This window comes from Carassius gibelio, chromosome B22, assembly GCF_023724105.1.
Source record: "Carassius gibelio isolate Cgi1373 ecotype wild population from Czech Republic chromosome B22, carGib1.2-hapl.c, whole genome shotgun sequence".
Taxonomy (NCBI): domain Eukaryota; kingdom Metazoa; phylum Chordata; class Actinopteri; order Cypriniformes; family Cyprinidae; genus Carassius; species Carassius gibelio.
Window position 1 is genome coordinate 31543 of NC_068417.1, and position 27475 is coordinate 59017.

Here is a 27475-nt window from a genome sequence, read left to right on the forward strand (position 1 = left end):
TGCTGTCGACGAGTCGTGGGTTGAAGGTCCAAATTGCGGTATCAGTGCAGATTCACAGGGCTGAGAATAAGGGTCTTATCTAGAAAAACGTCGGTCATTTTCTAAAAAAAAAAAATAATATACTCTTAACCACAAAAGCTCATCTATTTGGACCTTCAACCCCTTGGCCATCACTAATTATCAGGAAATTTGATTCTGGAAGTGAACTGATCCTTTAAGCTTCTGACACTTTCAGCCTTTATTTAAAGACAAGTTGGAAAGTTTGAGTAGTTTGCAAGAGTGTGATTGTAAACAATGAAGCTGTAAAAGTGGACTAGACTATGTAAAAGTGAGTAGACAAGTTTTCCTGTTTTGTGTGATGATGTTTAATGTTCCCCTAACATCAGCAGTCTCCTTTAGTCACTAGTTAGCAACCGCACGTTGAAAGGCATATACAAGCTTAAAAAAATAACAGTTGGGTATTACTGATGCAAAACTGGGGTTCAGTTTTCGTCATTCCTGCAAACACAGGTATTATACATGGAAATAAATGGCTATTTTGGTGCATATTTCTGTGTAAATCAATGAGTCGTTTGCCTAATGCCTGGAAAACATTTCATTGGCTTCCAGTTTTGACATTGACAGAATGTCAGAATATAACAAAGCAACAAAAAGCAGATTTCTAAGCATGTTTTCTTGGTTTGCCAAAAGGATCCACATCAGGCGTATCATAAAGGAGCACGCCGTGTACGAAAAGCGCTCCACTTACAGAAGATGCTGCTGGTACGTGCATCCAGAAGTTCTGGCCCGTCATTCTCAGGAGGCCTTGCCCGTTCCCTGCCAGTGGACCTACCTCACCTCCGGCGCTCAGATCACCCGCGACGAGCACGCCGGCTCACAGGGCAACTCGCCCACCGCGTCCAGCTCCACCACACCCTCCAACAAGAGGAAGAGCGCCAGCAGCCACTCCATCACGAAGTACATGAAGAAATGTGGCGACTCCGAACAGGTGCAGTGTCAAAAACCTGTTGGGTTTTTTTTTTGCTCCGTTTACTTGTCTTCTGCTAACTTTGATGTTTTTTTTTTTACACCACAAATCCAGACTGAGGCCATGGAGACCGATGGCTTCCAAGCGGACACTGAAGATGATGAAGACGATGATTGTATCATCATCGGGGAACAATCTGGTTGGTATATGTTGCTAATAAAGCTCGACAACAAACAAATCTGCCAGAATAAGCTTGATAAAGGTGTTTTTTCTCTCAGGATCCTCTGAACAGGATGCCAACACATCCTTGCAACAAACCGAGAGAGAAACAGAGCCCATGGACACGAATGCATCCGAAACTGCTGCTCTTTCCCTACCCTGCCTCACCCCTGCCACCGCCTGAGATCTGACCCCTTCCTGTTGGGCACGTGAACCGTGAACCAGACGCTCCCAATCTGATCTACAGTTTGATGGATCACACCGTATTAAAGGTCCCCAGAATGAATCATTTGTCTCCTCTTCTCTAAGTGGAGGACTGTTAGATGGTGTACCATTCTTCCTAGGTGAGGTCCCAGTTTTTGAAAGCTCTGCTGGTACATTCTTCAAGACTGACACCATTTAGGAGGTTGATGCTCTCTGCTGGGCTCAGTGCTCGGCACCTTGTTTTAAATCCTTTATTATTATTTTTTTTCCATTCAGAATACTTGAACTGGTGTATGTCTTTAAAAAAATAATGACAATTGAAATATATTGCACTTTTATATTCCATTTCTGTCTGTCTTTCTTTCTTCTACCCCCATCGTAACTTGTTTAGCCCACCTGATGTCTTTCCCTTGTATTCTTTTCCAAGAGGCTTTGTATAAAAACAGCTTTGCATTGACCAGGCTGCCATGTGCGGTGTAAATACTATTTGTGGTTTTTTGAAAAATGGTGTAGAAACTGAAATAGTAGATGGCCGTCCAATATGGGGAAAAAACAGCAGCATTGGCGTTTCTTGTTGCGACCTGTTTTTCTTAATTGTCTCAAACTGCGCCGTAGTTTGCAGTTGTAATGGGTTTCTTACAAAGCTTGTTTAAATAAAGCATTATTTAAAAATGAACAACTTTTAATGTTAACGAACATTTTCCTTCCAAGTGATCACATGACATTTGGTTTCTTGCACATACACACATCTCATCTGACAATGCATTTTATTTCATACATCACATGCAACAGAACATTTTAATACTTTACAAAAATAGTGTCAAATAAAAGCACTGATCATTTTTTTAATAGCATGATTTAATAAAGAAACAAGCATGTGACCATGATCTTCTGCAACTAAATCAAACTAATACCCAAAGTGTTCACCTTGTTTTTAACTTAAAATTGGGTGCATTTTAAACTTCTGCAAGGTTTCCGGTGTCAGCCACTTTAAAAAAAATATTGCAAATGGGTATTTGTTATAATATTGTTACATTTTATTGTCGTTATTTTAAATACTGGTTTGTAGCTTTTTTTTTTACTGCACTATATTACAGCTATTTACCAACAGTTGGTAATGAAGCAGAAGTCTTGCACATTCATAGTAAATGGTTTTTGCATTTAAAAATAAGGTGGACCTTTGACGCCATCACGTAGCCTTTTATGGTACATTTAATTTATTAGCGTTTGTTAGTGTGTGTGAACACAGACTAGAAGGACTAAAACTTACCTAGTGTCCTCTCCAGAAGTTATCCATCTCATTTTTAATGTAAGTGCATGTGTGCAAGGACATTTGTAAATATGCAAGACTTTCAATGTCAATCACTAACAGTTATTTTACACTGCATTATGCTGCTTAATATTTCAACTATTCCAAATCATATTATTTAAATATTAACCATAAAACACACTGGTTTGTAGCGCAAATAGTTTTACCTTTTACTGCACTTTGTTGTTATTCTAGTTTACACACATTTACAGAAAACGGCTTCAGAACTGCAAAACGTTCCATGCTACGAGTTTCTTTTTAACTATGGACCAATAGGCCGGGTCAGAGTAAATAATTAGTGCAAAAAATTGTTTGATTTTAGAGGGAAAATCTGGATGAAATTTATGCTGCGTGTGCTTTATGAATAAAAACTTAAGTATACTTTGGGCTTAATCATACAAGTCAATAAACTGACATGGTGACAAGTGGACATTTATCTGCATTAGGAGGTAGATTGTTGCTGGAGACCAGAGCTTTTTGTCTAATTTAAGTAGCATAGATTCATTTATGTTAAGCAGGAAACAAAACATTAATACAACAAAAGACAACTTGGTAGAGCTCATGTTAGATCAGTTGCCACAGTGAGATTTCATGGTACATCAAGATTCCTCTCTTTCAGCGGTAGCTAAAAAGTGCTTTATATTACAACAGATCCTCTCACAGACCATTTCCAAACGAACGGAGCGTCTTCCCTCATCATATAATGACTGGTCATGCTACCTCAAACAACAATGCATTATAATAGGACTGCTTGGAAATTGGCCCATAAGGTGCTAACGCTTCTCACAGCATCACTGACAGGAAAAACTCCTGCGTTTAGCACCATATGATCCCCCTAGCACACAAGCTGAGGACACAATCAATGCATCAGGCTCATCCTGTGAAACCGTGTGGGACTCTGGTGGTGGATGATGGGAGAGTAACTCATGAGAGAGCGCAGCAGTGACTGGGGGACACTACATGTTCAGCTCAGGGTCTTGATGTTCTCGAACAGTGCAGATTTAAGCAGAACAGCTGTCTTTCCTCCAGCGGCAGCGATGTCTGCCTGCACTGCGGCGTCCCATGAGAAGGTCAGCAGAGCTGCTGGGGCCTGGAAGGTGAAAACAAATGTTTGATTCAAGTATTGATCATTTTGTGTTGAATCAAACATTGTGGACTGTTTTGTTTAAACTGGACTTACCAGGTTGCACTCATTCAGAGCCAATTCCTCATCATCCTTTAGTTTTTGTCCTCCGGGTGCCATCAGCTCAAAGGGTTGCCAGCCGTTCTCCAGAGAATCGCGCACAAACTGGTACAATGCTGCCACCCTCTCCCATGCAAGGAAAGTGCCTGCAGAATATTTTAAATTGAAGGTAAGCTGAAGGACAAGTTTCATGTCTATTAGACACATAAACATATACAAATGCCAAGTTCCCATTACTTCTCTCACTTTGACTGATCAATTTACAAGTCTGTTTACATTTTCACATGACAGGGCAGCTCAGGAACACGCTATACATTTATTATTTATTATTACATTTGTTTGCCTCTCTGTGCCCACAAACTGTATTTTTGATGCCCCCCAATTCTAAAAAAATTTTTATTGATATATTTGACTGTTTCTGTTCTCATACAATGGAATGCATATGAAATAGTGACTGAAACGCGACCCATTAACACTACAAAACCAGCTCTCCCTTCCTGACTTATAATCGATCCGTTGTGTGATAAAATCAAACAGACTACACATAAGATAAAGACAATAGCTGTGCTGTGATTTTGGCTATACTTGCATATAAAATAAGAGAAGCAACATAATATCTGTTTTAACTGAAAACGCTAAATTTTCAACTAAAAATTCGCTTAGTCTATTTAGCAACACTGTGCATCTCCATTTCTCCAACTACGGGCTTGGCCACGGTTCAAACAGGAAATTTGTGCTGCGTTAAAAAAAATGAGTGCACTTAAAATGTACTTGTGTTAATGCGTTTTTACGCGTTCATTTTGACAGCCCTAATATACACTTAAACTACTAACCCTGGAGTATATTTCCATCCGGTAAGCGCACTCTCAGGAGCGCATAGTTGTGCTTTCTTCTCTCCCTCTCCTCATCTTTCTCACGCATGGCTTTCGTACGCAGCATTGCATTTCTCTCCACGACTTCACTCCTGCCATGAAGGAAGATCAGAAAAACACGGTAAGACTTTTATTGTCTACAGCATGACCGCTACTGTTGTTGATTCTTTACTTCTGTTGCTGTTCTCTCTTCAGTTCCTCTGCGGTCAGATTGTAGAAGTCTGGAGGAAGCTGGAAGTCTGTGGCGTGCTGTGAGGGTCTGAAGACCTGCGGCTGACGGTCCAGCTTTGCTCTGAGCGGCTCGCCCTTCTGCAGCCGCTCCACATGAGCCTTCATCTGCTCCAGAGTCTCTGATTCCTGCGCCGGCAGCACCAGGAACTCCTCAGTCCTGTCTGAGAGACATCATTCATCCATGTGAGGACTTGGCGTCAAAAGATATTGCACATTTTACATTTAAATATAATGCTATTCATATACTACCTTCGCCGTCCACCGGCAGCGTGGTGCGTTCAAATCCCAACGCCTGAAGATACTCGCGAGATCCTTCAATCCCACTGACCTTCTCCTTTTTGAGTAAAACATCAACGTACGAGTGAATTTGCTTTTCTCTCTCAATCCTGACATTGAAAATGCTCATACCTGAAACACTTTGTTGCTAAGCTTGATCTTCCTGTACTTTTCCTCAGTCGGATTCTTACAGATGTTTTCGATGTACCTGTGTCCACACATTGAAATTCAGGGGCTGTTTACGCGACAACGTTTTCAGCCAAAAAAAGGTAAATATTATGGGTTTTGTCTGTTTGTTTACGCAGCAACGGCGTTTTTGGGGACTGAAAACACATTTTTGAAAACGTCAAGGTCACCGTTTCCGTGCAACCATCAAATACGGTCATTTTTTTAAACTGTGATGTCATGCATACATAGTATGTGTTAGGTATGTAGATATGCACAGTACATGTTGACAAACATATGGCGAATACATGGTAGTGTTGTTGATTAACGCTTTTTCAGCAAAGTGTGGATTTACTTCAGCAATACTACCGTATTTTCCACACTATAAGGCGCACTTTAATTTTCTCAAAAAATGACAGTGTACTGTACAACAGGTACTGATTACTAACAAGGTGACAGCGCCAACTACTGGCCTGTTAAGTAATACAGCCTTTTTGGACGTTTTCACAGATCGATTTGAAAACGTTGTGTATACATGACTTTTTAAAAACGCAAGGGAAAACTTTTCAGTTTTTATTACACCGTTGTCATGTAAACGTAACCTCAGTTGAACATCATACAAACTCGCTGAGATACTGTTGTGTAAAATTTGAAGAAAATAGTCCTCACTTGCTAATGATGTCAACGGCAGCCTTTACTCTCTCTTTGTCTTTATTAAAGGTGTGAATCATCATAATGGAGGCCTCTATCGCATCCTCTGAGAACCTCTGTGAAAAAAGAATGTTCAGTAACTTCCAAATGGAATCTCTTCCCAGATTGTGTCTGTAATCAGCTCACCATTAGAATGGCTTCCTTTATGTGCATCTCTTTTTCAGTCTTTGTTAAGGTTTTTCCAGTGAGAGGACAGATGAAGAAAACACCCGGCACTGAGAAACAGGATGGATCCTTTTGTGGAACACAGGCCCCCTTGAAAAGTTACAAATAAATACAGTTGGTTAAAAGAGTTATGCTGCTGTTCAAATGAGCTTGTACTGGATCTGAAATCTCAAAGGGACAGGTCACTCAAAACTTACAATTATATCATTTGTTTACAGTTCATTCCAACCCCATATTACTTTAATTTCCCCAAGGAACACAAAGAGAACCATTTTGAAGGATGCAGTGGCCTCCAAAAAGGCTCTTATTAGGGCTGTTATGATTCATGATATTGATTTTATAACATATTTGATCAAATCCGACACACTTTGTGAAATTGAAATATTCAATTTTAAAACAAACCCCAAATCAAATAACAAAAATAACAAATCTCTATAATCAAACTAAGGCTTTGCATTTAAAATTAGAGGCAACCCCTGCAATTTCATCGTGATCCACACAAAGATGCTGCATACATGTTTTTAACCTAAATTAGATTGATATATGAAGCAAAGTCAGAATTGTGTGACACACAAAACATATCTGCAAGAAACAAATTCACTCTCTGCCAGCAGGTGGCGCTTATGGAACAGCGGCAAGGAAAGAAGACAGAATTTCACATTTTATAACGTTCTCATTGTAATGCTGTTTATGGCAGATTTGTACTATATTTTCATCTACATTATCAAGTGATCCCTGAAATCGCCTGCATGTTTTCGAAGCCATACAAACTATTTTGATTGAAGTATGCCTGCTGTTGAACAAATATCACGAAAAAGGCACTATTGCATTATAACATCAGTATTAAGAAACATCTTAAAGCAATATGACCGTCTCAAATAACTCCGCTCAATATCAGGCATTGCACTTGAGCATGAAACTAAACATTGGTAATATGCATGTTAAAGTCAATATCCCAATATCTTATATTAGATTACATGTGGTGGTCATATAATTAGAATATCATCAAAAAGTTGATTTCACTAATTCCATTCAAAAAGTGAAACTTGTATATTATATTCATTCATTACATACAGACTGATATATTTCAAATATTTGTTTATTTTAATTTTGATGATTATAACTGACAACTAAGGAAAATCCCAAATTCAGTATCTCAGAAAATGTGAATATTGTGAAAAGGTTCAATATTGAAGATACCTGGTGCCACACTCTAATCAGCTAATTAACTCAAAACACCTGCAAAAGCCTTTAAATGGCCTTAGTAAATCCCATCATGCATAATGTTTTGAAATAAAAATGTTTTATTTTTGATGAGATCTCGTGAGAGATCACAGAAACCTTTCCAGTGTAAGTTAAATATTAATATAATAATTAGATATTACATATAATTTGGAAGTAAAACAAAGTATTGAGCATTTTACTGGTGCAAAGATGAGTAACTATTTAGATGAGTAGATCTTTATTTTGTATAACATTTTTCAACTGCTTTTTATCACTTAATTAAAAACACCACAAATTAAAATGTGCCCTGTTATAGGGACTACCGAACAGACATTCAGAAGTTGACTTTAAAATGCAACGTATTTCAAATCAAAGCTATGTAAACACTATAGGAGTGTGAAAAGTTCTACACACACTTGTGGTCTTCACCCTCACTTGAACACTTGACCCCAAATACAGGGAAAACAAAGTAGTCAAGTGCAAAAGAGTTTTAACGAAGCATTCTTCTCTCAAGGTGGCTACCATGTTTAGATCACATGACCAACATGAACATCTTTTAGTCCACATATCAGCAAAAACATTTGGTTTAGTGTGATTCTGGATCAGAGTAAAGTTAAATCGGCCGGACTTGCCTCTACATCGGTGTTCTTCAGACTGGCCGCTGTGGCAGCCGCCTCTGCTTCAAGTTCTCGCTTCACTGAAACACAACCACAAGATGTGACCAAAATCCACTAATATTTTCTGATTTCTGAGTTCAGAGAAATCTAATGATCTACCCTGATTCCTTATGGCATCCTGGGACGTCTGCACCTTCGGCCGGTGCTGTTGCTGTTGCTCGATCCTGGCGAGGGCCGCGGCCCCGGCTCTGTGCGCACCATCAGTGGGCGCTTTTCTGGGCGCTCCACGAGGAACCTGTGGGGCTTGAGGTTTAGAGCTGCAGGAGAGAGACCAGACATGTGACCCATCAATACACAGTATGGGTCAAAATGATCAATTTTTATTTTATGCCAAAAATCTTAAGGATATTAAACACAGATCATATTCCATGAAGATATTTTGTAGATTTCCTACCATAAATATCAAATCCAATTTTTTTATTAGTAAAATACATTGCTAAGAATGCATTTAGACAACCTTTTGCCCCCTCAGATTCCAGATTTTCACATAGTTGTGTCTCAGCCTATCCTAACAAACCCACACATCAATAGAAAGCATATTCATTCAGCTTTCAGATTGTATAAATCTAAAAAACAAAAAAAAAAAAATTTAAACTGTCCATTATGACTTGTTTTGTGGTCATAAATATCCCACTCATATATTAAAAGCTTAAATCTGTTGTTGTAACCAATAACATGACTGAAACAGCCGTGTCTAAACCACTCCCACGTGACTAGCTCGAGACCTTTACCCTTTCAGTGATTATAGCGATAAAGTCTGATGCATTTAGCACACACTACACGTTTCTATATGTCATCTGCAGATATGATTATGTTAGAAATGCAGTTAGACTGGTTTAGATGGACTCTGTTCAGATTTCTGTAACATAGATCACAACAGATTTCATGTGAAATATAATAACTTTCACTTTTAACAGTTTCAAATGCGCAGCCATATATAATAAGAAAACCTCGTGATCTGATGATAAAAAATGTTTTTAGTTGAGGTTGATGTCTCGAGAACATCTGATCTACGGTTTTTAACGGTTACCTGCTGTCTTCTGTCAGTTTATTTCCTGGCCCTGCGGACTTGAATTTTATATCCTTCTTAATGTCGTCGAAAAACTTCTTCATTCTTATCGATACGCTGTGCGCGGGGGAAAAAAAGTTTTTTCAAAAAAGAAAGAGGAGTTGTTTTGAATTTGTTGTGACTGTCAGAGACGCCACCACTCAAACGATTTGTTTACAACTGGAAGAGGACAGAGATTCTCCACCGGAAGCACGCACATCGATCGTGACGCAGATCTTGGGTTTTAGCGACGTCAAGCGGAGGGGAGTGACAGATACTAAAAACAATTATTACGAGAATTTAGTGATGATTATTAATATTATTATTATAAGGTTCTTTTCTCTCATTGTATGTCTGTCTCTCTAATTTTATGTAAAATCATATTTAACGTATTTATTTTATTTTCGTTTATTTTATTCATTCATTTGTTTACTTTGCTTCTGGTTACCTTTTTTTGTATGCATGTTTTTCTTCTTTGTTACATCGGAATCTTTTTGGCTTTCTGATCTTCTGAATGTAGTGTTATTTCTGTTTCATTAATAAAAAAATTAAATAAAATAATGTTCTGCTCTCCATTTTTTTTATATACATTTTGAAGTATGTAGTGGAAGGTTCGAGAAGGTTCTTATGCTGTCAAATTGTAAAAAAAATAAAATAATATATATAACAAATAAAAATAATTCCTCATATTTCCTAAATAGTTAAGAATATACTCTCCAGTTCATTCACTTTATTTGTTTACTATACTTTTTATAGAAAAATTATCTTTAAAAAAAATGACATCTTAATTCTACAGATGATACAAGTGGGGAAGTGGTAAAAATAAAAAAAAATTAAATAAATCATACAATATTTCGCTCCATTCCCTATTATATTTATATATATATATATATATATATATATATATATATATATATATATATATATATATATATATATACATATGTGTGTGTTTGTGTTTGTGTGTGTGTGTGCTGGTCATATAATTAGAATATCATCATTCCAATATTCTATTCTAATTTCCTGAGATACTGAATTTTGGATTTTCCTTAGTTGTCAGTTATAATCATCAAAATTAAAAGAAATAAACATTTGAAATATATCGGTCTGTGTATAAAGAATGAATATAATATACAAGTTTCACTTTTTGAATGGAATTAGTGAAATAAATCAACTTTTTGATGATATTCTAATTATATGACCAACACCTGTGTGTGTATATATATATATATATATATATATATATATATATATATATATATATATATATATATATATATATATATACAGTCTGTGACACAAACGCTTTTTAAGAAATAAATACATATGTTTAATATTTACTGTTTCATTTCAAAATCTTAAGACTGAGTATATGCCAAATATTTATTCCTCAAAACTACTAAAATAATCGTTCGGGAATTAATGTAGATATTATTTTTTAGATGAAAAATACATTCATAAAAGTGCATTTACATTCCAGTGAATGCATTTTGAGTAGATATTTTAATACACACTTATGAATTTATTTTTATGTTCTCCGTTTCATTTTCACCCCCGTCGTTTCATAATGAAGTCGGAGCGAATGTAAATATAATAATAAATTGAAGTCTTTATCGGAGTACACATTGTACATTCCTATTGGTGGACGCTTAGAGTGACAGTCCGTTCCTCCAATCATCGATCTAAAGAGAGGCGGGACTTCCGTTGACAAAACATGGAATGAGCGGAAATCGCTGCAGAAAACCAACCGCCTTTCCTCGCGTGCTGTATCTGGAGCAGGTTTCAGTGTCTGTCGGCCTGAGAAACGGACCGCGGACGAACACAAACGAGCAGGACGAGGAGCAGGTGCACAGAGGGACGACAAGATGCCTCACAACTTCCGGCCCGGGGATCTTGTCTTTGCTAAAATGAAGGGCTACCCCCACTGGCCGGCCCGGGTGAGAGATCACACACCCCCACCAGCCTCACCTCAGCGCCCAGCCATTCACGCAGCATATGTATACATGTACAGCTTCTGCAAACCAACTCCAATTATATATTAATTAAGAGTCTAAACATCTGAATCATGTGTTTATTTCATATTATTACCTCTAGTTATGAATGTATGAGGCTCACAGGAGCAGCAGCAAAGGTCGCGTGTCCTCAAAGTGCTGTTTATTTGTGTGTTTTATATATTAGGAACCATCTTTAGATGCCTGATGAGGTAAAATCTGAATAACTACTAAATTTAGACTTGGGGCTTTTATATTCCTTTGGTTTAAAAACATGTAAAATGCAGTGAGGGGGTTGAGTTGTTATGTTTACACATGAAAAGACTTTCTTGCACGTGACTTAATCGGTGCAAAGGAGAAAACTCGTTCAGTAATGTGTACTTAATTCTATAAACTTCCACTACTGAAGGTCTGAAGAACATCTGATCATCTCCTTTTAATATTTCTCCTCCAGATTGAAGATGTTGCAGAAGGGGCTGTCAAACCTCCTCCTAATAAAGTCCCCATTTTTTTCTTTGGGACTCATGAAACGTACGTATATTTCCTGGATTTGAATGAGCAACAGGTTATTAATGTTGATAAATGGATGCATATTATTTGTTATGAGCTGTGTGCATTGCCTTAATGTCTTCTCAGTGTTTTTAAAAGTATGAAGAACCTTTTAAGACCAGATTTGTTTTCTCTTTTTTCAATCGGAGAGCTTTGTAGACACCTTCGTATATTAAAGTCGGCATGAAATGAAAAACCACCCAATGTATTGTTCTCACTTGTAATTTTCCGTTTGGATAAAAGCGTCTGCTAAATGATTAAATGTAAATGCATGTTGCAGATCTGATCATAAACACTTCATCTGTACAGTTTCATTTGGTAAAAGAGAGTTTTAAATTCATGATGTTTAATTAAAATGACATAAAAATGAGCGTGATGTTGACAATTTTACAAAAATGCATAGAACCAAATTTACACCCTACATTTTTTGTTTATCTGTTGCCACTTCTGTTTCATCTCAACTTTTATAGTCCTGATTTTAACTCTCCTTTCAGAGCCTTCCTTGCACCCAAGGACCTTTTTGCGTATGAAAAGTACCAAGACCAGTATGGGAAGCCCAACAAGAGGAAAGGGTTCAATGAAGGCTTGTGGGAAATCCAGAACAACCCTCACGCCTCCTATAGCACACCTGCAGTGAGACTTCATTTCTCTGGCTGTAATCGTCTGTTGTTTCATGACCGCACATGCTGATTTGTTACATCTTCCTTGTATTTGTTTAGCCTGCGTCGTCATCGGAGAGCGAGGACGACCCGCCTGCGCCGGGAAGTGATGCGGAAGATGACGAGGAAGCTGTGGTGCCGAGGAAAGCTGAAACAGGAAGTGATGATTCTGACTCTGGAAGTGAGGATCAAAGGAAGACGGCAGTGAAGCGGAAAGCTCCCGCTGCAAAGGTATCCAGACTCGAAACAAGCCAACGTGACTGATTGTATATCCACAGCTCATCTGTCATTGTTTCTCTCTTCTCTTGCAGTTTTATGCGTTATACTTTCAGGTGCTCTGAATTTCTCTTTTCAAAGCTTTTAATGTCGGCTTTAGTTAGTTACACATTCACTAGTGTTAAAATGAAGTAGTATTTATTTAAGCAGTGGAGTCATTCTGTGTTATGAATGTATTCATAGCTATGCCTAAAGTATATGGGTTTTTTTAATGTTTACATTCTGTTGTACACATCCTCTTTAAAGAACTTGAGAATTTAAAGTGGCTGAGAACTAAACTGCAGTGTGCTTATAATAATAATTAAAAAAAACATATTGTCCATTGGTGTGGATGCTAATATAGATTTCGTTGTAGGTGTGAACAGGCCTTACGGGATTAGTTCACTCCAGAATAAAAATTTCATCAATTTTCACCCATGTCATCAAAGATGTTCATGTCTGTCTTTCTTCAGTCGACAAGAAATTAAGGTTTTTGAGGAAAACATTCCTGGATTTTTCTCCATCTAGTGGAATCAGTGGGTTGAAGGTCCAAATTGCAGTTTTATCGCAGCTTCAAAGAGCACTACACGATCCCAGCCAAGGAATAAGGGTCTTATCTAGCCTAAAAAACATGTTTTATCTAAAACTTTGCAGCGGCCGCCAGTGAAGAGAACACGGGCATCATCTAGTGATCGAGATGGAGAGGAGAGTGGATCTCCCTCAGAACCTGAACCATCACCCAGCTCGGACTCTGACTCCGGCAAAAACAGCGATCAGGTATTCCCGCCTCAAACATCTCATAGCTTCATTACTACCAAAAAATGATGTGTAGTTAATAAAATGCCCATTGAAATCATGTAAACGAGTTACTTATGTGTTCTCCAGGACTTCACACCTCAGGAGTCGGGCGGTCGAGGTGGCAAAAAGCCAGCAAGCAGAGGCAGGAAGAAGGTGAGACCACCTCATTGATGTCATGTGGCCATCTATAATTACATACTTGCTTGATCTTACACTGTTTTATTTTTTATTTTTTTTTGTAATATTGTAGAAGGCATCATCTGGCTCGGATTCAGAATCGGGCTCCCAGTCAGATCAGAGGGCAGTCAGGAGCGATTCAGAAGACGAGAAGCCCCGCCCGGCCGTCTCTGGATCCGAATCGCAGTCTGGATCCAAATCCGACTCCGATTCAGAGCCACCTCCTCCTCCTGCAAGGAAAGGCCCACAAGGGCGTAAGAAAGGTGAGAACATGCGCTTTGCAAGGTGAATCCAGCACATATTATATTTATAATTAGTTTCAACGGTTGAGTAGTTGCGTTTAATGGCAGCACAGTGGATGGAAACATTACCTGAGACCGTTGTCCTCGGATATCAGGAATCCTAGACAAGTACATCAGAATACTAAAGGACACTTTTTTTTTCATTCTCCAAGCGGAGAAACCTCCACCAAAGCCACGAGGAAGGAAATCCAAACCAGCTCCAGAGAGGGCTCCTTCTTCTTCATCAGACAGCGACAGGTGAGTTTGAATATGATGAATATAGTATTCACTAGGGCTGCACGATGTGTCCTTTTAGCATCGATATCGCGATGTACGAATCCACGATAGTCACATTGCAGGATGTGCGATGTAGGCTGTCGTAGTTGATCCATTATTCATTAACTGTACTGGCCAGCAGCTCCCCGGCCCTTGACGAATGTGATTCGCGGATTAATTGCACAGCTTAACCATCGTAGAGTGAAACTTTATCATGTTTATCCAACACATTATGCACGTGTTTTTAAGTCCTGTCAGTTTAACAGGGCAGAGAGAGAGAGAGCGAGAGAAACAGAGAGAAAAGAGAGAGAAAAAAAGAGAGAGAAAGTACGCACAAGAGAGTGAGAGAGAGAGAGCGCGAGAGCGCGCGCATGAGAGAGATAGAGGGAGAGAGAGAGAGAGAGAGAGAGCCAGCCAGCCGCGGCCACACGCTCACAGTCTTGCTCTCTCCCTCGCGCTTATTGTTCAATTGACACAATGGTGTTGATGTTTAAATCATTTAAAATGAGAATGTAAGTGTGCTCACCCCATTTTTGTTTGTAAGAAAACAATTTGATTAGATTTCATATCGCAATATATATCGCAGAAAAATAAAATATCGCAATGTTATTTTTTCCCAATATCGTGCAGCCCTAGTATTTACTTTCCTTCATAAATCAGTTAAAGGGATAGTTCACCCAAAAATGAAAATTACCTCATGATTTACTCACCCTCAAGCCATCCTAGCTCTATATGACTTTCTTCTTTCAGAGGAATACAATCAGTTATATTTAAAATGTCCTGGCTCTATAATACTTTATAATGGGGGCCGAGATTTTGAAGCCCAAAAAAAGTGCATGCATCCATCATAAAAAGTGCTCTACTTAGCTCCAGTGGGTTAACAAGGGCCTTCTAAAGTGAATTGATGGTTGTGTAAGAAAATCTTCTAAACTGTATCTCAAGCACTATTTTAACGATGTCCTTGCTATGTTTCTGAGCCTTGATCTTGTAAGGATCCTTGCTGTCAATGCAGGGTCAGAGAGCTCTTGTAACTCATCAAAAATATCTTAATTTGGTGTCTAACTGTGCGTTCACACAAGACGCGAATTGCGTGAATAGATTGCGTTATTTGCGTGTAGTTGGACGTTTGAACGTTTTGAGTTTATTCGCTTAATTCGTGCATGAAATTAACTTTGCAACTTCACTTAACAACGTGAATTCGCATTATGGGAGGGGCTTCTGCCAGTTGAGTTCACGCAACAATGTGATTTCAACCACCATTTATTCTGATTATTTTCAAAATATTATTGTTATGGTGTCAAATCTGCTGTTTATTTATGAAGACGGGAGCTCAGTGCTCATGTATACGCCAAGAGCAGCCTCGACTCGGCTAGTCCTTCTGACATTTGCCGCTGACACTGATGTCTCTTTAGTAGTTCAACATTAAATATAATTTGTTTTGGGTAAATCTAACAGGTAATATTTGGTCTTTTGGTCTTTATTCAATTAATCTATTTCTTCCAAGCAAGATGTAAATTGCGCTTAACGCTTAATTCGCGTCTGGTGTGAACGCACCATTACAGGTTTGGAACGACTTATTTGTAAATCTTTATTGTGAATATTGTAAATAGTTTTGGGAAAGTAGGGAGCTAGACGCCACCTTTTGTTTTTGTAATGTTTGGATCTCTGTTTTTGGATTAGGTAGTTAGGTTAAGAGAATTGTAATTTTTTTTTTTTTTTTTTTTTTTGCTTCTTTATTTTGGATAGGTAATTTACAGGGTTTAATATTTAGCACAATTTGTTTATTATTTTGGCACTGTCAGCTCCTGAAAGTGGATTACCAAATAAAATTCAAAAGAAGTTGATGGTACTCGCTTGTTTTTTCCCATGTTACGCTCTACCCCTAGACGGGGCGTAACATTGAAATTGGGGGCTCGTCCGGGAACTATGCCTTTAATTTGAAGTCAAAAATACAATTCACATGATTATGACTTGAAAGAACATAGTTATAACAAGTATTCTGTGAATTTCTGAGGAACACATGGATGATTGAGTTTACATTTTTTTATTCAAAGTGACAGCGAGACAGACCGTGTCAGCGAGTGGAAGAAGAGAGACGAGGAACGGCGGAAGGAACTGGAGGAGCGAAGGAAGAAAGAGGAGGCTGAAGAGCTCCGTCGGCTCCGGGAGCGAGAGAAAGAGGAGGAAGAGCAAAGAAAAAAGGAGAAGGAGAACAAGGCCAAGAAAGGAAGCAGCAGCAGCTCGGACGATGAAGTGGATGATCACCCTCTCAAAAAATCCAAGAAGCCTCCGCCTCCCCCCATCCCCGCACCTTCAGACTCCGACTCGCCAGCACCTGCAGAGGCCAGTCAGCAGAACTTCACCCAGACTCTTTCTACTAGTGTCGCCGCTCAAAATGTTGACACTGTGGGTTGTTGTGTTTCCTCTTCAGGGGAAGAAATCCACCAAACGTCGAGACAGCCAGAAAGGGCGGCAGAAGAAGGAGAAGGAGGTGAAAGAGAAAAAAGAGAGGAAGATCAAAGAAAAGAAGCATCAGAGATCAGAGGAGAAAGACAAAACCAGGCATGTATTTGGGAATATTTATTAGTGTTCTGAATTAGCCTTTAGTTTTACATTGGTAATTTGATTGTGTGTTTTTGTCACTTATAATTTGTTGTATTTTGTTTTACCTTTTAATTTACTTTTATTTCAATAAGTTGCCAATGCAACTTATTTTTGTATGTATAACATTTTTTTATTTTAAGTTTTTTCTTTGTAAAGTGTTACATCTTATATTTTTATATTATTTTTATTATTACGGTTTTATTTGTATTTCAATTCATAAAAAAAAGATTTTCATTTATTTTAAAGAATTTAGTTTAGTAGTTTAAATTAAGAAAAAACAGTATAATTGAGATACTATAATAGTTTAAAGGGGGGGTGAAATGCTCGTTTTCACTCAATATCCTGTTAATCTTGAGTACCTATAGAGTAGTACTGCATCCTTCATAACTCCAAAAAGTCTTTATTTTTATTATATTTATAAGAGAAAGATAGTCTGTACCGATTTTTCCCGGAAAAACACGAGCGCCTAATGGCGTGACGTGTGGGCGGAGCTAAAGAATCACGAGCGCCAGTAGACTTTTGAGTTGAGAGCATGTGGAAGCTGTGACACAGATCCAGAGGCTGAAATTTAACAAGAGCAGCATCAGCAAAGGCGCTATGCTATGTGGTATGTACTGAAACTGTATATATTTGCTTAGCGGTTTTGGAAAATGACTAAGTTCCACTTTATGTCGTCTTTTTTTTTTTAAGCTGTACATGTGGAAAGTGCAGTTTGATGACAACATCGCATGTTTTTTACTTGATGTGCTTACGCGCTGATAGCTAAGTTAACAACACAGAGATATTTGAAGCAGTTTTACTCACCGCATGCGGTTCCAACACACGATCGTGACCCTTTTCCGTTGGGACTGCATTATCCTTAAGAAATAAACGACGTGCAATCCGAAATGCAGGGAACAAACAAAAACACTTGCACAACTCCGTTGATGCTCTGTAAAAATAAACTCCATCCACTGGTCCCTTAATGCTGTTTCTCTTTTGGTAATCTGTGCAGGGTTGTCTTGCCCTGGCAATCAAAAACACACTTCTTTTGTGACTTTTCGCGATGCTCTCGCTCTGATCAGGCTGTGCTCAGCCTCTCAGTGCTCTGCTATACAGGAGCGCGCGCTCTTCCGGCAGAAGAGCGCGCACTTAGGACCCATATAAGGAAATTCCGCTCCATCTAACGTCACACAGAGCCATACTCGAAAAAAACAACAAACAAAATTTTTTTGGAACAAAAATACTCCTTCAAACGTACAACTTAATTTTTGAAACTTTGTCCATGTTTAGCATGGGAATCCAACTCTTTAACAGTGTAAAAAACTATGCATGAAATAGCATTTCACCCCCCCTTTAATGTTAGTTAATGTTTTAGTTGTGTGTGTTTTTTTTCCCTTTTTAAAATAAGTTTCATTTTTATGATGTTATTTTCAGTTTTAGTTTATTATTAGTTTACTAAATTAAAATAAGAAATGTTGCATAGGCTTCTAGATAAGCAGAAGAAAAAAATATTATATTTTTTTTTTTTTTCATGTGTATTTTTTTCAAGTAACAAAAATGTGTTGTTGTTTTTTTTTATAATAATTTTCTTTTAGTTAACTATAATAACACTGAAAATAACACCACTGTTTCCCTCAAGGCTTAAGGCCGAGAAGCCGAAACGGAAGCCGACGCGTCTATCCGAGAAGAAAGTCGAGAAGAAAAAAGGTCAATTGAAACATGTTCTCATGGCTGTTCAGTCCTTTCGAGTCATTTCACGGGCCGTCAGACTTTAACTCTTGTCTCTGTCGCCCCGTGTATAAATCCAGAACCCTCTCCAGAAGAGAAACTCCAGAAGCTCCACACAGAAATCAAGTTTGCCCTGAAAGTTGACAACCCAGTAAGTACTGACATCATCAGCCTACCCATGTCACTTAAAACACAAAATTAAAATGACTGGAAACATTATTCTACCAATTTTACTGCAAAGTCTAGTGTACAAACAAGCAACGAGTTTGGTCATACTCTCCTAGGATGTTGATTCATTGAATCAGTTGATTCAAACCTGTTCATATGGTTCAGTGGTATTTAATGAACCACACATGACCCTCTAAACTTTCAAAATGCTGTTGAATTTAGTCATATATATATATATATCAGAGGCTGTACGTGTGAAAATGAGATGATGTGTGAATTCCCTGGTATCATTCTGCATCTTGTCGTCTGTTTCCTTTCGATCTGTAGGACATTGAGAAGTGTCTGCAGGCCCTGGACGACATCAGCTCAGTACAAGTAACCACTCAAATCTTGCAGAAGAATGCAGATGTTATAGCTACACTCAAAAAGGTACAAACATTTGCCATTTAGAATCCGTTTAAAGGGATAGTTCACCCAAAAATGAAAATTCTGTCATTTAATAACTCACCCGCATGTCGTTCCAAACCCGTAAGTCCTTTGTTCGTCTTCAGAACACAAATTTAGATATTTCTAATGAGTTACAAGAGCAGAAACATAGCAAGGACATTGTTAGGGGAAGTCGTGGCCTAATGGTTAGAGGGTTGGACTCCCAATCGAAAGGTTCTGAGTTCTAGTCTCGGGCCGGACGGAATTGTGGGTGGGGGGAGTACATGTACAGTGCTCTCTCCACCTTCAATACCACGACTTAGGTGCCCTTGAGCAAGGCATCGAACCCCCAACTGCTCCCCGGGCGCCACAGCATAAATGGCTGCCCACTGCTCCGGGTGTGTGCTCACAGTGTGTGTGTGTGTTCACTGCTCTGTGTGTGTGCATTTCGGATGGGTTGCTCAAAGAAAACAAAAACAACGACTTTATTCAACAGTTATGTTTTCTGTGAGTCACCCTATAGCGCATGTATACAACGTAACGTTATGTACGCAGATGCGTCGTTTACGCTTGGATCTGAACTAGGGTTGGGCCGATAGACGAAGCCATCGTTCCTCGATGCTTCTGACTGTCTTCTGTCTTTTAGATTCGGCGATACAAAGCTAGCAGTGCTGTTATGGAGAAGGCCACTGCGGTCTACAATAAACTAAAGCTCCAGTTCATTGGCAAGATTGAGACCACTAAACCAAAACCAGATGAAAAGAACCAAGAAGCCAACGAACAAGACGCGCAAAACACAGGTAAACGGGTCATTTTTTTAAAAATACGTTTTCACATGCAGTATTCAAATTTTGTTTTAAACCATGCTTGTTCCTTCCAGACGACTCCAAACCAGTGAACGGTGAATCAGAAAATGAGAAAAAAGACGTTTCTGAATCGGAAAACAACCCCCAACCCACAGACCAAGAGAAACGCGATGAGCACCAATCCCCGAACGGCATCAGGTGAAGAGCGGCCACCTTTCGCCTTCTTGGTCCTTAAGCAAAATAATCACACCACTTGCCAATTAATTTAGTATTCGTCTTCCAGGCCCAATCCAGATGAGCCAGCAGATCAGCAGACGCTCCCAGCTGACTCCCCAGCGGCCGATCCGGCAGAAGACACAGACGTAAAAGAGGACAGCAGAGCGCAGGACGAGCAGATGTCTTCTGAGAGCTGAACGCTTCACAGACACACTTTAACTTCCTCCGTTCATTCGTGTTACTTGTGTCTGCCCACCTTTGTGACTTACATGAGTTTTTCGTGTTGTACATAAAACGTGATATGAACATCGTTAGCACTTTTGAACCGGGACGTCATGAGGCGAAACAAGCGCCTTCATCTAAATGTTGGATGTGGATGATTCTGCACTCCCCACGTTTGGTCCATCGAGGGCGAGCGTTTTATTTCAGAACCACGCTGACGTCTTGGAGGAAGAACACCCAAGCCCTATTGTATTTGAAGACTTTGCTTGTACTATGTAGCTGCTTTTTATGAGTAAAACCTTTTTTTTTGGGGGGGGGGGGGGGGGGGTCGGGGTCTTTTTAATGAAAAATTAAGGAAAATGCTTTAAAAAAAAAAAAAAAAAGCAGAGCAGTCTGGTTTTGTGTTCTTTGACCCACTACGCCATACAGCAAGAGATCATGAGGCTTCAACATCATCATTATTATTATTACTACATCTACAATCTACATCTGATCTGTCTGGTATGGATTTCATAACCTTCAGTGTCTTTGGACTTTCACTAAACTAACAAACCGTAGACCGTTTGTTGTCCGTTGTTTTGGTATTCTGATTATAACCGCTTACATCTGCATAGGTTGACCCATAATAATGCTATTCTTTATTTGTATGTCATAAAACACGCTTCTCTTTCTTATTATAAACCTGTTTCTAGTGCTGTGTAACTTGGTCTGAGATTTTTTTTTTTTTTTTAGTATCCGTGAAGGAATAAATAAAAAATTCCGCATGATGGCCACAACTTTGAATGTTTTCATAGAAGGACCGTGTTTTATATTGTTCAGAATATGATAATAACGTACTGCCTAGTACATATTTCATAGTATAGACTGCTTTTTACGGTACACACACACACACACACACACACACACACATATATATATATATATATATATATATATATATATATATATAATGTATGTATATAGGAATAATTGTCATTTCAATAACGTGAGTTAAGCAAATTATCAGATCAGGATTATTGGCTTTTCTAGTTATTCTTATATATAAAATACTGATATTATACGATAAACGCATAGATTAGCGACGCGTAAACAATCATCTGGTGTTGCGATGTAGACCGCTTTATTAACCAATGCATTTTATTAAAAGAATAAATTATAATAAAAGACAGTAAGAGGGAATCTCCGTGACAAATGCATCCATAAGTACATTAAATGAGCAAATACGAAGTTTTTATTTTTTTATTCAGAAAATATTTAGTTAGAAAACACTCCATGATTCAACATAATATCTAAAGAAAGTAAGGTTTAGTTCATTAGAAGTTTTTATTTATGCAATGTGAAACGAATCTGTGAAGCGTCACGCAGGGATGCGTCGCGTGCGTCGCGTCGCAGTGTGGCTGGGTTTGTCAGTCAGGTGATCGGTTCGCCATTTTTGTCAGCCATTTCCTGCACTGGTCCGCTGCAGATCAGCGCTTACTGAAGGAGCGAGAGCCGTCCTGTGCAGGCCGCTGTTCGGGACTGAATGAGAGACTAGCGCTCCAGCGGGCCGGCCAGTACTCACAGAAAGCCCGTGTTTCGGTTCGGTCCGGTAGGACAGGAGGGAGATCATCATGGCTCTGAAGATCGTGAAGGGAAGCATCGATCGGATGTTCGATAAAAACCTGCAGGATTTAGTACGTGGCATCAGGAACCATAAGGAAGATGAGGTGAGGCACTCTATCCCTTTATTTCCATTTAACGTTACTCGACTCTGCCTCAGAGTCGGATGTTTTTGTACATTAAACGCAGCTGGTATAAATGAATTAAGCTGATCTCGTGTCAGTGGTCTCAAATCACCTGATTTCAGGTGAGCTAACCCGATATAACCTGCCTAGATAACAACCAATTGTTTTTTACACAATAACATATAATTTCAGTGTTTTTAAGTGTTTGTGTGGCAGGTGACAGCTGTTTGTGTTGTAAGAACAGTCGGTCATCGTTTTGTTTATCATGAGGACAGTTAGCATCGCTAACGGTTAAGACACTTAACGTTATATAAATGCTCTCTGCAAAGATTTGATCCCGTCCTGTTTTTGATACAAATCAACCGTGTAATTATAAATGTTATAAACAGACTGGGTGTGCTAAAGAACAGATGTCAATTCATAATTGCTGGGCTCACTTATGTGTGTCATGAGATTTGGCCGTGTCTTAACAACTAGTGAGCTGCCTGTCTAGACAGCATTTTCTGGGCATGTCCGAACGCTCGTGTGATGTTCGATTCGAAGATTCGAACGCGCATGATGACGCAAGCGACGCTCGGAAATGTTTTTTTCGAATGTTCGAATACTGCGATGTTGACAGATGTTCGATTCGACTGTTCGACCGCACCGGTAACACCAATAAATATGTATTTCAAACGTTCCAGTGCTCCTGCAATGGTAAAATAACCGATTATTTATATAAAACACAAAATACTCAAGCGAACATTTAACTTGCATTAGTTTGAAACATTCTGATGTGCTTATGATGCTCAGTTCGGGTATTCAAATATGTTTAAATGAATCAGTGATGTCTAAAAGGTTCGAACATTCATATAAATCCCAAAAACGTTATTTAAAATTTATGAAGAGGCATTAAAATTTTTCAGAAATGTTTAATTCGAATGCTTGAATGCAGTCATGATGCCGACAGATTTGAGTGTTCGAATGCATCTGTGATGCCAATAAATGTTCAATTCTAAACATTTGATGTTGTGGTGTACTTATGATGCCCAAAAATGTTTGATTCAGATGTTCGAACTGGTTTATAACGCTGAATTTAGACATCTCTGTGAGACTCCCTTAAAGAGTTATTTAGTAAAATTTTGGCAGAAAAAGTTGTAGAATTGTTTTTTATCAGATGTTAATGTTAAAAATCTTGTGTAATATAGCTTGCGTTTGTTTGTTTGCTAGTTTTCATTGTATTTTATACACTTGCATTTGGCCGTTAAAAAATAGCCTTGGATGCTGATACGGCATTAAATAAATATACTACTATTACTAGACATTTTTGTGATGGACAGAAATGTTGCCTAGGTAGAAAGCTAAGAAGTTACGGACACAGTAAAATCACAACTGTCAGCTCGAACACCGCATCAGGGATGAGAATCGCTGGTTTCTTGTGATGTACGTTTTGATGAATGAAATGTGGAATCAATTGTAGGCCTCAGGCTGCCTGGTTACCTATAATGACAAAGCTGAATTTTCTGCTCCAATGTGCCCCGTCCTCGCCCCTCCCTTTGAAAAAGCATACAAGATTAGCATTTATAATCACAAATAGGGTTTCCCCACTTTTATGGCATCACAATACTGTTCCCTTTTTAGGAGATTCATATTGGTTTTCGTCACCGGTTTGCCTTTCTAGCAGACAGCAGGTCAGTAATTTACATGTTATTTAATGCAATAAACCTTCCGAACACTGATGTCAGGTGTTTGTGATGTGCCATAGCCAGTGAACGTGTCAGTTTGACGCAGGGTGGACCTTCCTGGATGACCCGCTTTGTCCGATGTGGCCTTGAGTCTGTGGCAAAAAAAACCAGCACCATGATCCCATCTACAAAAAAATCTCTCTTTATATTGGCTGTTGAACTATTCATGCTCATTTCCACTATTTTTACATTTAGCTTACTTTAAGTTCATCTTTAAAAATACTAATAATTTATTAACAAATCCTAAAATGAATCATTTTAAAAAGTTTTGGTGGCCAAATTCACTTAGAACATTTAAAAGGATTAATGTATTTATCTTTATTTATTTTTGAATTGGTATAGAATTTTTCTATTTGCCATTTATACATCAGAGATAATATGAAAAGCATTATCGGTTTATCGGTGTTGGACAATGTAAATAACTGTGCCGGTTTGGACATTATTAACTAAAATATGAATTATTAAAACAGTGTTAATTCCAATAAACCTGAAATGTAAGTATTAGTTGCAAAAGATATAGAAATGTTGGCTTTGGAACTAGTGTAACAGAACACTAGAACTGATAAAGAAAAAGAAATTGTTTTATTTTTGAAAAGCAAACAATTACAAAAAATCTGAAAGTATATCTAAAAAAACTTAAATAGTATTTAAATATTACTAAAATCTACATATCAATAACGACATTTTCTGCACTACTTTTATAATCGAGTACTAGTTGGCAGCTCTACTTTGTAAACGCAAAGTTGAATCCAGGTGTTTGGTTTTGCAGAAGTACTTGGCTTCTCATTACAGTGACTTCACACTACAATCTTGATTCAGATCTTGTCTGGTTTTGCTCTGCTTGGTCGCCGTCTTTCTTTATAGTTAAAAATCAAACTGAGTTTAAGTCGCACAAACTCATACTTCCTTTATTCTCTGCTTTAACGTTCCCGTGGTTCTGGTCTCCTGGCCGGTTTAATCTGCAAACATCTGGAGTCAGGTATCAGCCAGGCTTGGTCAATGTAACCTGTGCCGGTGGACCTAGATATGGTGTCTGTCACCTGGCCAACAGCGCACAGTGCTGTGAAATATTCATGGGCTCCTGAATGAACCGTCGGACCGTGCTCTGTTCGCTCTCTGCCAGTGGTTTCGTGTTAGACCTCTATATTTGTTTCCACAAGAGGTGGGTGTACTTCTCCAAAGCACTGGCTAGGGCTCAAAACTAGTGAGCTTCCTACCTAAACGCTATTTCTGGACATCGTAGTTGAATTTAAAACCTACAATTTTGGAGTTGAAGCATTTTGGTGCATTGTAGATGCTTAATTTTTCAGTTGTCAATTGTTTTCTGGTTAGTTTTTGTAAAGGAGGGAATGAAGGTTGTTCTCCAGACTGTGCTCTCTTGTTTGCTTGGGAAGGACATTGAGTTCATCTTCATACTTCAGTGACGGTTTGCTGAGCTCGTCAAATCCAACTCTTGGCTAACTGACAAATATTTCAGTCGCAGCAATGGGCTGAAATGACCCATAATGCACCATTCATTGGAGCTGAATGAGGACTGGACAAGAACATCTTTTGGAGAACAATCTATTCCCACATGTTCCATTCTTACAGGGATGAAATTACCCACAATGCATCATTCGTGACGATTTGACGACTGGTTTACCTCTGGAGTTTCATTTTTAACATTAATGCATCAAACCTGAAGACCCATTTTTTGATTCGGTCTCTTTGGGTGGGAGTTACCCATAATGCATCAATCGTAAGAACTACATGAAGAAAACCTTCTGGAGAATCTTTGTTTATCCCATGTTTTCAATCTCACTGGGTAGAAGTTCTAGGCCTAATACACCATTTAAGATAATTTTGTAAAGCTGGGAAAAGAACCTTATAGAAACCCTATAGAAAAATGGGGTTAAACTCTCCCATAATGCTTCATTCACAAGGGTTTTTCCAGGGATGTGGGCTGAAAAATCTTCTGGAGAACCTATATTTTTGTATCTACTAGGTTGAAATCACCCATAATGCTCAATCTCACTGGGTGAAAATGACCCACAATACATCAAAAACCTTCTGAAGAACTTTTGTTCAGCTTGTGTTCTCATCTCTCTGGGCTTAAATTACCTATAATGGGTCACAAGGAGTTTGTAAAGATGTTCCTGAAAAATCTTTTTAGAACAATAGTTAACCACATATTTACACTTTTTACCCCAGTAAAGACGTCTTGCTCTGCGTCTCTGTGCCCATGGAACGCTTCTCTAACCCCTTCACATGTTGTGGCATTGCTCTGGTTGTCTCATGACTAAAGACACATGACCAGCACACTCGCCCGTACAACAGCACTCTGTGTGTCTCTGAGATGCAGAAAGAGTGTGTGTGTGTGTACGCTGGGTGTTTTTAATGAATTTATTTTTAAATCACAATGTAATGATGACTCTGGCCTTGAGCGATTGTGGTTTATCAGCACTTTTAGTCAGAGACGCGTCATGCCTGTTCAAAGTGCCCCCTCAGATTTCTGTAATAATATTTTGACAAAAATACTGTGTAATTAAAAAAATGCAAGAATTATAAAATTGTCGTTTATCAGCCCTTATGTTGCTTAAAAACCCTTTTCTTTTTTTCTCACTGCAAAACACGCCATAATAATTTGGTACTATTGTGGTTTAAGTACTATTTTGAATATTTTTTTCTATTTTCGTTTCATTTTATTAAAAGTTTTAGTGATTTTCTTATGGGTATTTTTTTTTTACATTTTTATAAATATGTCTATAGTTTGTTATTTTAGTACATAGTTACACTAAATGAACATTATCAACTAAAAATGAGTTTTAGAATATTATATAAAATAATTTTGTTTTATTTTATTTTACTGTGATTTCAGTCCTTTGTGCTGCTGGCCTCCATTCACTTTAGTTATATGGAAAAGAGCAGCTTGAACAATTGTGCTAAATATCTTCTTTTCTTTTTTTTTGCGAGTAAAAAAAAAAAACGGGTTTGTAACTGCAAGGATGATGTCATTTCGGTGAACTATCATTATTCCGATGAAGTAGATATACTTTCTGTTAGAAATATGGTAAAGCACACTCTGTTAAAGTTCAGTTAAGTTCAGGTAGATGCTGCTGGCAACAGGAAGCTAAACCATCTTTTTGTATTTTTGTCTCACTCTTTCTAACAATACTTCTTGTTCGTTCTACAGGCCAAGTACATCTCCACGTGCATCGATGAGATCAAACAAGAACTCAAACAGGACAACATCGCTGTTAAAGCCAATGCAGTCTGCAAGCTCACCTATGTAAGAGCGTCTGTTGCTTGTGTCCTTTCTGATCTGCTTCATAATGCTTTGAGCTCAAGCCGTCACTGATTCTTTTGTGTTCTCCTCCTAACAGTTGCAGATGCTTGGCTATGATGTCAGTTGGGCTGCGTTTAACATCGTGGAGGTGATGAGCTCTTCCAAATTCACATTCAAGGTGAGAGGTGACGTGGAAAATAATATTAGTCACAGTCAGACCAGATCCAGAGGTTTTTCCACAACATTTTTATTATTTATATGCTATTTTAGTATTATTTAGGACCTGATAGCAAAGTTATGTTTATATTTTAAGTCTGTAATATTAGTATTGTATTTTTTATTTCCAATTATTACACTGACTGAGAACCGCTTT

The 27475-nt window shown here is 38.4% G+C and overlaps 5 protein-coding genes across 5 annotated transcripts in view; 3 read left to right on the top strand and 2 right to left on the bottom strand.

Annotated features, from left to right (window-relative positions):
* Positions 1-652: 652 nt before the first annotated feature.
* Positions 653-1871, top strand: LOC127988216 (chromatin assembly factor 1 subunit A-like). The gene is made up of 3 exons (XM_052590847.1): positions 653-988; positions 1082-1166; positions 1246-1871. Exons 1-3 carry the CDS (start codon positions 668-670, stop codon positions 1368-1370), a joined length of 531 nt encoding a protein of 176 aa, XP_052446807.1. The 5' UTR covers positions 653-667; the 3' UTR covers positions 1371-1871.
* Positions 1872-3007: 1136 nt separating this feature from the next.
* On the bottom strand, positions 3008-9470 carry LOC127988215 (UBX domain-containing protein 6-like). The gene is made up of 11 exons (XM_052590846.1): positions 9234-9470; positions 8303-8460; positions 8159-8223; positions 6264-6392; positions 6096-6193; positions 5394-5469; positions 5235-5319; positions 4927-5146; positions 4716-4846; positions 3880-4028; positions 3008-3789 (listed from the first exon to the last, which is right to left on the bottom strand). Exons 1-11 carry the CDS (start codon positions 9314-9316, stop codon positions 3664-3666), a joined length of 1320 nt encoding a protein of 439 aa, XP_052446806.1. The 5' UTR covers positions 9317-9470; the 3' UTR covers positions 3008-3663.
* A 1469-nt stretch (positions 9471-10939) lies between these two features.
* On the top strand, positions 10940-20707 carry LOC127988575 (hepatoma-derived growth factor-related protein 2-like). The gene is made up of 16 exons (XM_052591353.1): positions 10940-11188; positions 11697-11773; positions 12286-12424; positions 12511-12681; positions 13360-13482; positions 13591-13656; positions 13754-13943; positions 14135-14219; positions 16292-16580; positions 16669-16799; positions 18463-18530; positions 18632-18702; positions 19047-19148; positions 19792-19945; positions 20026-20149; positions 20235-20707. Exons 1-16 carry the CDS (start codon positions 11117-11119, stop codon positions 20362-20364), a joined length of 1992 nt encoding a protein of 663 aa, XP_052447313.1. The 5' UTR covers positions 10940-11116; the 3' UTR covers positions 20365-20707.
* A 1095-nt stretch (positions 20708-21802) lies between these two features.
* LOC127987961 (AP-3 complex subunit delta-1-like) lies at positions 21803-27389 on the top strand. Its single transcript, XM_052590425.1, has 4 exons — positions 21803-22095; positions 27010-27105; positions 27200-27287; positions 27373-27389. The coding sequence occupies exons 1-4, from the start codon at positions 22000-22002 to the stop codon at positions 27387-27389; spliced, it is 297 nt and encodes a 98-aa protein (XP_052446385.1). The 5' UTR covers positions 21803-21999.
* A 50-nt stretch (positions 27390-27439) lies between these two features.
* Positions 27440-27475, bottom strand: part of LOC127987962 (uncharacterized) — a 1729-nt gene continuing 1693 nt past the window's right edge. Inside the window, exon 4 of the mRNA XM_052590426.1 lies at positions 27440-27471. Coding sequence (XP_052446386.1) covers positions 27440-27471 — 32 coding nt within the window. The remainder of the gene's footprint in view (positions 27472-27475) is intronic.